The following is a 10,521-nucleotide window of genomic DNA, read 5'->3' as shown; positions in this document are numbered from 1 at the left end:
TATCCTATCCATCCCATTCATCATCTTATACGTCTCAATGAGATCTCCCCTCATTCTTCTAAACTCTAACGAGTACAAGCCTAGTTTATTCAGCCTCTCCTCATAGCTCAATCCCCTCAACTCCGGTATCAGCCTAGTAACCCGAACAGGTGCCGGAGTATGGCAACTGGGGGATTTTCACAGTAACTTCAATGAGGTGTAATGTAAGTAGTGTCACACTATTTATGAGTGTGACACTCAGAAATAAACATTGAAACTTTCTCAACACCCATTCCCGTCCCCTTCCCCCACATCTTCACAGGAGAAGACTTGGGCACTGGGATGAGAGGAAGTGAAGAGATCTCCAATGGAGAGATTTGGCCAAATGTGTGTCCCCCAATAAGTGAGAAAGTTGGATGCAGTACCATTCCTGGCCACCGGCTCCCCTTGGCGCTGTTGACGGCGGTCTGACTTTCCGCTTTCTCTGTTCACTCTTGTTACACTGCCTCCTCCTTGCCAAAGATGGCGCCGCCGTTCGCCGCCCCCCCGCCGGAAGCCATCTTTGTGCGGGTCAAAGGCGTAAACCCGAAAGGCAATAATTTAAAACACAATTTTTAAAAAAAAAACAGAAACCGCCAGCGATCTGTTTTATCTCAATACGTGGGGGTAGAATGGTCTGTTTAAAGCTATTTTGGGGGTCGTTTTGCTCTCGTGCCTGACCCGCACAAAGATGGCGGCGGACGTCTCGACCCTCCGACGGGCGGGGGATTTAAATAAAGTTTAATTGACGGGCCAACGGAATTAAGGATTCTTTTTTTTTCCTTTTCCGGCATCAAAGTCGGCAAAGTGCCTCCGTATATATCTTTATGGGAGGACAGGGAGCTCCTGGCGGCCCCAGAAGTGAAAACTGATTTAAGGGGTGTGACCACTTTCTTTCAATGATCTTTATTGTTCCAGAGCTGGAGGACAAAGCCCATGTGGACAGCCAGCAGAGTGAGTGGTGCTGCAAGCAGGACACTGCACACAGGCAGCCTTGCTGCATTCAAGCCTTTCCTCACCCTCTCTCCTTTATTAATGCCTCCTTTCTCTTTTTTTTGCTGCCCCCCCCCCCCCCCCTCACTCCAGCAGGAAGGTTGACATTGACTACAAGGTTGCCCACCCAACCCAACCCAACCCCCATCGCTGCCATGGACCCTCTCAAGGCGCAGCAGTTGGCAGCGGAGCTGGAGGTGGAGATGATGGCGGACATGTACAACAGGTGAGTGGGTTGTGGCGGTCTCTGGTGCCCCGGGAGTTGGCTGAGTTGACGTGTGCGCTCTCCGACCCCTGGCTTTGGGAGGGTCGTGGGGAAGTCAGAGTGCCCATTCAGTATGGGGGAGCGTGCGTGCCCTCTGACCCCTGCGTGAGGGGAGGGGAGCGTGCGTGCCCTCTGACCCCTGCGTGAGGGGAGGGGAGCGTGCGTGCCCTCTGACCCCTGCGTGAGGGGAGCGTGCGTGCCCTCTGACCCCTGCGTGAGGGGAGCGTGCGTGCCCTCTGACCCCTGCGTGAGGGGAGGGGAGCGTGCGTGCCCTCTGACCCCTGCGTGAGGGGAGCGTGCGTGCCCTCTGACCCCTGCGTGAGGGGAGGGGAGTGTGCCCTCTGACCCCTGCGTGAGGGGAGGGGAGTGGAGTGTGCCCTCTGACCCCTGCGTGAGGGGAGCGTGTGTGCCCTCTGACCCCTGCGTGGGGGGAGCGTGCGTGCCCTCTGACCCCTGCGTGGGGGGAGCGTGCGTGCCCTCTGACCCCTGCGTGGGGGGAGCGTGCGTGCCCTCTGACCCCTTCGTGGGGGGAGCGTGCGTGCCCTCTGACCCCTGCGTGAGGGGAGCGTGCGTGCCCTCTGACCCCTGCGTGAGGGGAGCGTGCGTGCCCTCTGACCCCTGCGTAAGGAGGGGTTTAAGTTTATTTGTTAGTGCTGGAGTGTTGTGTGTAGTTTTGGGCTCCTTATCTGTGGAAGGATGTTCCTTGCTATAGAGGGAGCACAGCGAAGGTTTCCCAGGCTGATTCCTGGGATGGCAGGTCTGTCATATGAGGAGAGACTGAGTGGGTTAGGATTATATTCACTGGAGTTTAGAAGAGTGAGAGGGGATCTGATAGAAACTTATAAAATTCACACAGGGTTAGACAGGGTAGATTCAGAAAGAATGTTCCCCATGGTGAGGGGAGTCCAGAACTAGGGGGTCAGAGTTTGAGGATAAGGGGGAAACCTTTTAGGACTGAGGTGGGGGGATATTTCTTCACCCAGAGGGTGGGGAATGTGTGGAATTCACTCCCACAGAAAGTAGTTGAGGCCAAAACGTTGTGAGATTTCAGGAAGAAATTAGATTTCACTCTTGGGGCTAAAGGGATCGAGGGATATGGGAGGGAGGAAGGGGGGGATCAGGATATTGAATTGGATGATCAGCCATGATCAAAATGAATGGCAGGGCAGGCTGGAAAGGCCAAATGGCCTCCTCCTGTTTCTAGTTTCTATTGTCACAAGTAGGTTTAAATTAACACTGTAACGCCAGGTTAAAGTTCAACAGGTTTCTTTGGAATCACGAGCTTACGGAGCGCTGCTCCTTCACTCATCTGATGTGGCGCTCCGAAAGCTCGTGATTCCAAATAAACCTGCTGGACTTTAGCTTGGTATTCTGAATACCATTGGTCAGAATATTGAATGCAGGAGTTGGGACGTCTTGTTGAAGTCGTACAAGACATTGGTAAGGCCACACTTGGAATACTGTGTACAGTTCTGGTCACCCTATTATAGAAAGGATATTATTAAACTAGAAAGAGTGCAGAAAAGATTTACTAGGATGCTACCGGGACTTGATGGATTGAGTTATAAGGAGAGGCTGGGATAGACTGGGACTTTTTTCTCTGGAGCGTAGGAGGCTGAGGGGTGATCTTATAGAGGTCTATAAAATAATGAGGGGCACAGATCAGCTCGATAGTCAATATCTTTTCCCCAAAGGTAGGGGAGTCTAAAACTAGAGGGAATAGGTTTAAGATGAGAGGGGAGAGATACAAAAGGGTCCAGAGGGGCAATTTTTTCACACAGAGGGTGGTGAGTGTCTGGAACGAGCTGCCAGAGGCAGTAGTAGAGACGGGTACAATTTTTGTCTTTTAAAAAGTATTTAGACAGTTACACGGGTACGATGGGTATAGAGGGATATGGGCCAAATGCGGCCAATTGGGATTAGCTTAGGGGTTTTAAAAAAGGGGCAGCATGGACAAGTTGGGCTGAAGGGCCTGTTTCCATGCTGTAAACCTCTGTGACTGTTCATAGCTGTGTAGTCCAATGTCAGCGTCTCCACATCATGGCTACATTGACACTGCAATGACATTGCTGTGAAAATCCCCTAGTCGCCACACTCCGGCTCCTGTTCGGGTACACTGAGGGAGGATTTAGCACGGCCAATGCACCCTAACCGGCATATCTTTCGGTCTGTGGGAGGAAACCGGAGGAAGCCCACGCAGACACGGGGAGAATGTGCAGCCTCCACACAGACAGTGACCCGAGCCGGGAATTGAACCTGGATCCCTGGCGCTGTGAGACAGCAGCGCTAACCCACTGTGCTGCCCTCTGACCCTGCTGACGGTGGAGGCAGTGTCCTCTTGGCCTTCCCACCGCAAATGGAATTTAATGTTGGCAAGTGCGAGGTGGTCCACTTTGGTAGGAAGAATGGTAGGAAGGATTATTACTTACGCGGCGAAAAACTGCAGCAGGCGACGGTGCAGAGGGACCTCGGGGTCCTTGTGCATGAGTCGCAAAAACCCAGCTTGCAGGTGCAGCAGGTAGTCAGGAAGGTGAATGGGATGCTGGCCTTCATAGCGAGGGGGATTGAATATAAAAGTAGGGAGGTCTTGCTGCGGCTGTATAGGGCATTGGTGAGGCCGCAGCTGGAGTACTGTGTGCAGTTTTGGGCACCGTACTTACGCAGGGATATTTTGGCCTTGGAGGGAGTGCAGAGGAGGTTTACTAGGCTGATGCCGGAGTTGAGGGGGTTGAGCTATGAGGAGAGGCTGAATAAACTAGGCTTGTACTCGTTAGAGTTTAGAAGAATGAGGGGAGATCTCATTGAGACGTATAAGATGATGAATGGGATGGATAGGATAGAGGTGGAGAGACTCTTCCCACTCAGAAAGGATAGTAGGACTAGGGGGCACAGCCTCAAGATAAAGGGGGGGCAGTTGAGAACGGAGTTGAGGAGGAACTTCTTCACTCAAAGGGTGGTGAATCTCTGGAATTCTCTGCCCGTTGAAGTGGTGGAGGCTGCCTCGCTAAATATTTTTAAGACGCGGGTTGATGGGTTTTTGATAAGAGAGGGGATTAAGGGTTATGGGGAGAGGGCGGGAAAGTGGAACTGAGCCACGACAGATCAGCCATGATCTTATTGAATGGCGGGGCAGGCTCGAAGGGCCAGATGGCCAACTCCTGCTCCTATTTCTTATGTTCATTTATTGGTGGAGTGAGTGCATCCTGTCTCTGCTGAATGGAGGCTGGTGTTGCTATTGTGTCCTCATTGGGCACTCCCTCAGCACTGACCCTCTGACGGTGTGACGCTGCCTTGGCACTGGCCCCCCCCCCCCCACCGACTCAACAGCAGAAGTAGGCCATTCGGCCCACTGAGTCTGCTGTGCTGTTAAATGGCTGATCTGATGTAATAATCCTCAACTCCGACTTTCCTGCCTGGTCTCCTCGATTTCCTCACTGATTAACAATCTGTCTTCTCAGCCTGGAACACACTTACCCTCAAAATATGACCCTCTAGACAGGAGGAGGCCGTTCGGCCCTTCCAGCCTGCCACCCCCCTACATCTCGATCATGGCTGATCCTCGAATCCAATATCCTGATCCCCCCCCCCCCTCCCCCCATATCCCTCGATCCCTTTAGCCCCAAGAGCGAAATCTAATTTCTTCCTGAAATCACACAACGTTTTGGCCTCAACTACTTTCTGTGGGAGTGAATTCCACACATTCCCCACCCTCTGGGTGAAGAAATTTCCCCCACCTCAGTCCTAAAAGGTTTCCCCCTTATCCTCAAACTCTGACCCCCTAGTTCTGGACTCCCCCCCACCATGGGGAACATTCTTTCTGAATCTACCCTGTCTAACCCTGTGTGAATTTTATAAGTTTCTATCAGATCCCCTCTCACTCTTCTAAACTCCAGTGAATAGAATCCTAACCGACTCAGTCTCTCCTCATATGACAGACCTGCCATCCCAGGAATCAGCCTGGGAAACCTTCGCTGTGCTCCCTCTATAGCAAGGAACATCCTTCCTCAGATAAGGAAACCAAAACTGTACACAATACTCCAGGTGTGGCCTCACCAACACCCTGTACAATTGCAGCAAAACATCCCTATCCCTATACTCAAATCCTCTCGCTATGAACATACCATTTACCTTCTTTACTGCCTGCTGTACCTGCGCACTTACTCTCAGTGACTGATACACGAGGACTCCAAGGTCTCGCTGAGTTTCCACCTCTCTCAGTTTACACCCATTCAAGTAATAATCTGTCTTCCTATTATTGCTACTAAAATGGATAACCTCTCATTTATCCACAGTATACTGCATCGACCATGCAGATGCCCACACACTCAGCCAGTCCAAATCACGCTGAAGTATCTCTGTATCCTCCTCACAGCTCACCCTCCGACCCAATTTTATATCATCTGCAAATTTGGAGCTAATACATTCAGTTCCCTCTTCCAAATCATTAATAAATCAAATGTAAATCGAATATATTATTGTTATATGTACTGGGATTCAGTGAAAAGTATTGTTTCTTGCGTGCTGTACACACAAAGAATACCATTCATAGAGTATATAGGGGAGAAGGAAAGGAGAGGATGCGGAATGTAGTGTTACAGTCACAGCGAGGGTGTAGAGAAAGATCAACTTAGTGCAAGGTAGGTCCATTCAAAAGTCTGACAGCAGCAGGGAAGAAGCTGTTCTTGAGTCGGTCGGTACGGGACCTCAGACTTTTGTATTGTTTTCCCGACGGAAGAAGGTGGAAGAGAGAATGTCCGGGGTGTGTGTGGGGGGGGGGTCCTTGATTATACCGGCTGCTTTTCCCGAGGCAGCGGGAAATGTAGACAGAGTCAATGGATGGGAGGCTGGTTTGTGTGATGGGATTGGGGCTACATTCACCACCCTTTTGTAGTTCCTTGCGGTCTTGGGCAGAGCAGGAGCCCAGACCGAGCTGTGATACAACCAGAAAGAATGCTTTCTATGGGGCATCTGTAAAAGTTGGTGAGAGTCCGTAGCGGACATGCCAAATTTCCTTAGTCTTCTGAGAAAGTAGAGGCGTTGGTGGGGCTTTCTTAACTATAGGGTCAGCGTGGGGGAGTGGGGACCACACCTTCACTACCTGCTGTACCTCTTCAGTGGTATGGTCTCTCATGGAGACGACGGGGTTACTGGGACATTAACCTTTCACCTTTACTTTGTTAAGAGATCAAGTTCAAACGATTGCTGTTGAGAAAGGTTGGCGAGTGATCGTTCTTCTCAGCTGCCATTCTTTGTTTCTGTTCCCTCACCACCACCCCCCCCCCCCCCCCATGTTCTCCCCACTTCCAGAATGACCCACGCCTGCCACCGCAAGTGCGTGCCACCTCACTACAAGGAGGCCGAGCTCTCCAAGGGCGAATCGGTCTGCCTGGACCGCTGTGTGGCCAAGTACCTGGACATTCACGAGCGCATGGGTAAGAAGCTGACGGATCTGTCCATGCAGGATGAGGAGCTGATGAAAAGGATGCAGCAAGGTGGTGTGGCGCAGTGACACAGCGGCAAACCCCAATCAATAAACTCTGCCCTTCGCAACCATGCCACACCGCCTTCTCATTGTTGCGGGGCTGGCGGGGGGGGGGGTCGCGAGAGGAGCGGGGTTGGTCGAGGAAGAGAAGTTTCAACTCACGCATAAACCATCGAAGACCACCCCTCTAATCCCCTGACTCTCCCGTCGAAGACCACCCCTCTAATCCCCCGACTCTCCCGTCGAAGACCACCCCTCTAATCCCCCGACTCTCCCGTCGAAGACCACCCCTCTAATCCCCTGGCTCTCCCGTCGAAGACCACCCCTCTAATCCTCTGACTCTCCCGTCGAAGACCACCCCTCTAATCCCCTGACTCTCCCGTCGAAGACCACCCCTCTCATCCCCTGACTCTCCCGTCGAAGACCACCCCTCTCATCCCCTGACTCTCCCGTCGAAGACCACCCCTCTCATCCCCTGACTCTCCCGTCGAAGACCACCCCTCTAATCCCCTGGCTCTCCCGTCGAAGACCACCCCTCTAATCCCCTGGCTCTCCCGTCGAAGACCACCCCTCTAATCCCCTGGCTCTCCCGTCGAAGACCACCCCTCTAATCCCCTGGCTCTCCCGTCGAAGACCACCCCTCTAATCCCCTGGCTCTCCCGTCGAAGACCACCCCTCTAATCCCCTGGCTCTCCCGTCGAAGACCACCCCTCTAATCCCCTGGCTCTCCCGTCGAAGACCACCCCTCTAATCCCCTGGCTCTCCCGTCGAAGACCACCCCTCTAATCCCCTGGCTCTCCCGTCGAAGACCACCCCTCTAATCCCCTGGCTCTCCCGTCGAAGACCACCCCTCTAATCCCCTGGCTCTCCCGTCGAAGACCACCCCTCTAATCCCCTGGCTCTCCCGTCGAAGACCACCCCTCTAATCCCCTGGCTCTCCCGTCGAAGACCACCCCTCTAATCCCCTGACTCTCCCGTCGAAGACCACCCCTCTAATCCCCTGACTCTCCCGTCGAAGACCACCCCTCTAATCCCCTGACTCTCCCGTCGAAGACCACCCCTCTAATCCCCTGACTCTCCCGTCGAAGACCACCCCTCTAATCCCCTGACTCTCCCGTCGAAGACCACCCCTCTAATCTTTCCAGTGAAAAGAAATCCTAGTTGTTCAAACTCTCCTCATAGTCAACACCCTCGGGACCAGGTAACATCCTGGTGAACCTCCTTTGTGCTCGCTCCAAAGCTTCCACATCCTGGTAGTGTGGCGACCAGTGTTACAATTCAGGTTAGATACTTCAAAGTGTTTTATGGAACCCACCTGATCATAAAATTTGCATCTTGATTTTGGCTAAGATAAGCATGAGATGTTTCACTTCAGGTATGATTTAAATGATGCACTAGGGAGCTTTTACTAATCAATGTTTCTTTAAGAATATAGTTAACATGTATAGTAAGAAAATTAGTAACAACTTTTATCAATTACAAATAAAGCAACCACAATAATGTATACCTCTTAACAAGTATATCTAAGATGTTCCAATCAAACAAAAACTTCCTAAAGACAAAAAACCCTTTCCACCGGTTTAATACAGCAAAGACTACTGCTCACGTGATACTGGAACTGAGTCCTTTGGTTGAATGCTGCAGTTCTCTTCAGGCACGCACAGACAGGTTTGGAGTCAGAACAGCTTCCTAGAGCACCAGGGAGAGACTCTGGTCAAGCCACCAACAACAGATGTTCTATTCCAGGAAGGCAAGGAGCCTTGCTTTCAGCTAACCAGCAGAATTTCCAAAACCAGGGAGAGAGAGAAACACTTCTGTTCAACTTGATGTCCCTTCTAAAGCTAACACTGCTACCAGTCATAACAGAAAAAAAACCTTAAATTCACTCGGAAGGAACAAAAACTATCCAAAATTCCTCCTAACAATGCAGGGTCATAAAAGATCCCAGAGTAAAGATGAACAAACTCTGTTCAAGTAACAATAAAAGGACTTCTACAGACAAGGTGGCAACACTGAGCTGCAGAGAACATGATTGAAAAAAAAACTCTTACAGGTACACTAATGTCACACCAGAACTGCACACAATGCTCCAAATGCAGCCTTACCAAGGTTTTATATAGCTACAACATGATTTTCCAACTCCTGTACTCAATGCCCTGACTGATGAAGGCGACCTTGCCATATGCCTTCTTAATCACCTTGGTCATCTGTGTTGCCACTTTTAGGGAACTGTGGACCTGTCTGCCCAGATCTCTCTCAAAAGTATGTTTAAAGTTTATTTATTGCTGCTACAAGTGGGCTTACGTTAACACTGCAATGAAGTTACTGTGAAAATCCCCTCGTCGTCACAGTCTGGTGCCTGTTCGGGTACACCGAGGGAGAATTTATAACCAGCACGTCTTTTGGACTGTTGGAGGAACCTGGAGCATCTGGACGAAACCCATGCAGAGAGGGGGAGACTGTTCAAACTCCACACAGGCTGCAGATCGAACCCGGAGCTGAGAGACAGCAGTGCTAACCACTGTGCCACCCTACTGCTCAGATCCCTCTGTGAGTTAATGTTCCTCAGGGTTCTGCCGGTTACTGTATAATTCACTCCTCAATTCGATCCGCCAAAATGCATCTCCTTTCATTTGTCTGGATAAAACTCCATCTGCCATTTCTGTGCCCAAGTCCCTGATCTATCTGTATCCTGTTGTATCCCTCTGACAATCCCTGGCACTATCTGTAACTACACCAATCTTCATAAGAAATAGGAGCAGGAGTAGGCCATCTAGCCCCTCGAGCCTGCCCCGCCATGGCTGATCTGTCGTGGCTCAGTTCCACATTCCCGCCCTCTCCCCATAACCCTTAATCCCCTCTCTTATCAAAAACCCATCAACCTGCGTCTTAAAAATATTTAGCGAGGTAGCCTCCACCACTTCAACGGGCAGAGAATTCCAGACATTCACCATCCTTTGAGTGAAGAAGTTCCTCCTCAACTCCGTTCTAAACCGCCCCCCCTTTATCTTGAGGCTGTGCCCCCTAGTCCTACTGTCCTTTCTGAGCGGGAAGAGCCTCTCCACCTCTATCCTATCCATCCCATTCATCATCTTATACGTCTCAATGAGATCTCCCCTCATTCTTCTAAACTCTAACGAGTACAAGCCTAATTTATTCAGCCTCTCCTCATAGCTCAACCCCCTCAACTCCAGTATCAGCCTAGTAAACCTCCTCTGCACTCCCTCCAGGGCCAAAATATCCTTGCGTAAGTACGGCGCCCAAAACTGCACACAGTACTCCAGCTGCGGCCTCACCAGTGCCCTATACAGCTGCAGCAAGACCTCCCTACTTTTATATTCAATCCCCTCGCTATGATGGCCAGCATCCCATTCGCCTTCCTGACCACCTGCTGCACCTGCAAGCTGGGTTTTTGCGACTCATGCAAATCGCATTTTCCTCCAGATCATTTATGTACACTACAAACATCAGAGGCCCCAGCACTGACCCCAGCGAACACCGCTAGCTACGGACCTCCATTCTGAAAAACACCCTTCCACTGCTACCCTCTGTCTCTCATGGACACAGCCTCAGTCTGTCTGACATTTCCTCATCAGATAAACTCCCTTATCCCAGGTATCAATGCAATGAACCTTCTCTAAACAGCTTCTAGTATATTTCTAGAATCCTTTCTTAAATAAGGAGACCAAAGCAGTACACCTAATTTGAGACTGGTCTCGCCAGTGCCTGAGACACCGTAGCAAATCACAGAGTCATAGAGGCT

At 51.0% G+C, this 10,521-nt stretch overlaps 1 protein-coding gene across 2 annotated transcripts; it reads left to right on the top strand.

The window, feature by feature from the left end:
* The first annotated feature begins 817 nt into the window (after positions 1-817).
* Positions 818-7,048, top strand: timm10 (translocase of inner mitochondrial membrane 10 homolog (yeast)). 2 transcript variants are annotated; one of them, XM_080183065.1, is made up of 3 exons: positions 818-972; positions 1,108-1,237; positions 6,584-7,048. In XM_080183065.1, the coding sequence occupies exons 1-3, from the start codon at positions 918-920 to the stop codon at positions 6,783-6,785; spliced, it is 387 nt and encodes a 128-aa protein (XP_080039191.1). In that variant the 5' UTR covers positions 818-917; the 3' UTR covers positions 6,786-7,048. The 2 variants fall into 2 exon arrangements, with proteins under 2 accessions (XP_080039191.1, XP_080039190.1); XM_080183064.1 differs by having other exon boundaries at positions 1,105-1,237; positions 6,584-7,047.
* The last annotated feature ends 3,473 nt before the right edge of the window (positions 7,049-10,521 follow it).

Source organism: Carcharhinus amblyrhynchos, unplaced genomic scaffold (genome assembly GCF_965287045.1).
Source record: "Carcharhinus amblyrhynchos unplaced genomic scaffold, sCarAmb.v2.hapA chromosome_139, whole genome shotgun sequence".
Lineage (NCBI taxonomy): Eukaryota > Metazoa > Chordata > Chondrichthyes > Carcharhiniformes > Carcharhinidae > Carcharhinus > Carcharhinus amblyrhynchos.
Note: the sequence above shows the minus strand (reverse complement) of the source record. Positions and strands in the feature narration are given on the sequence as shown.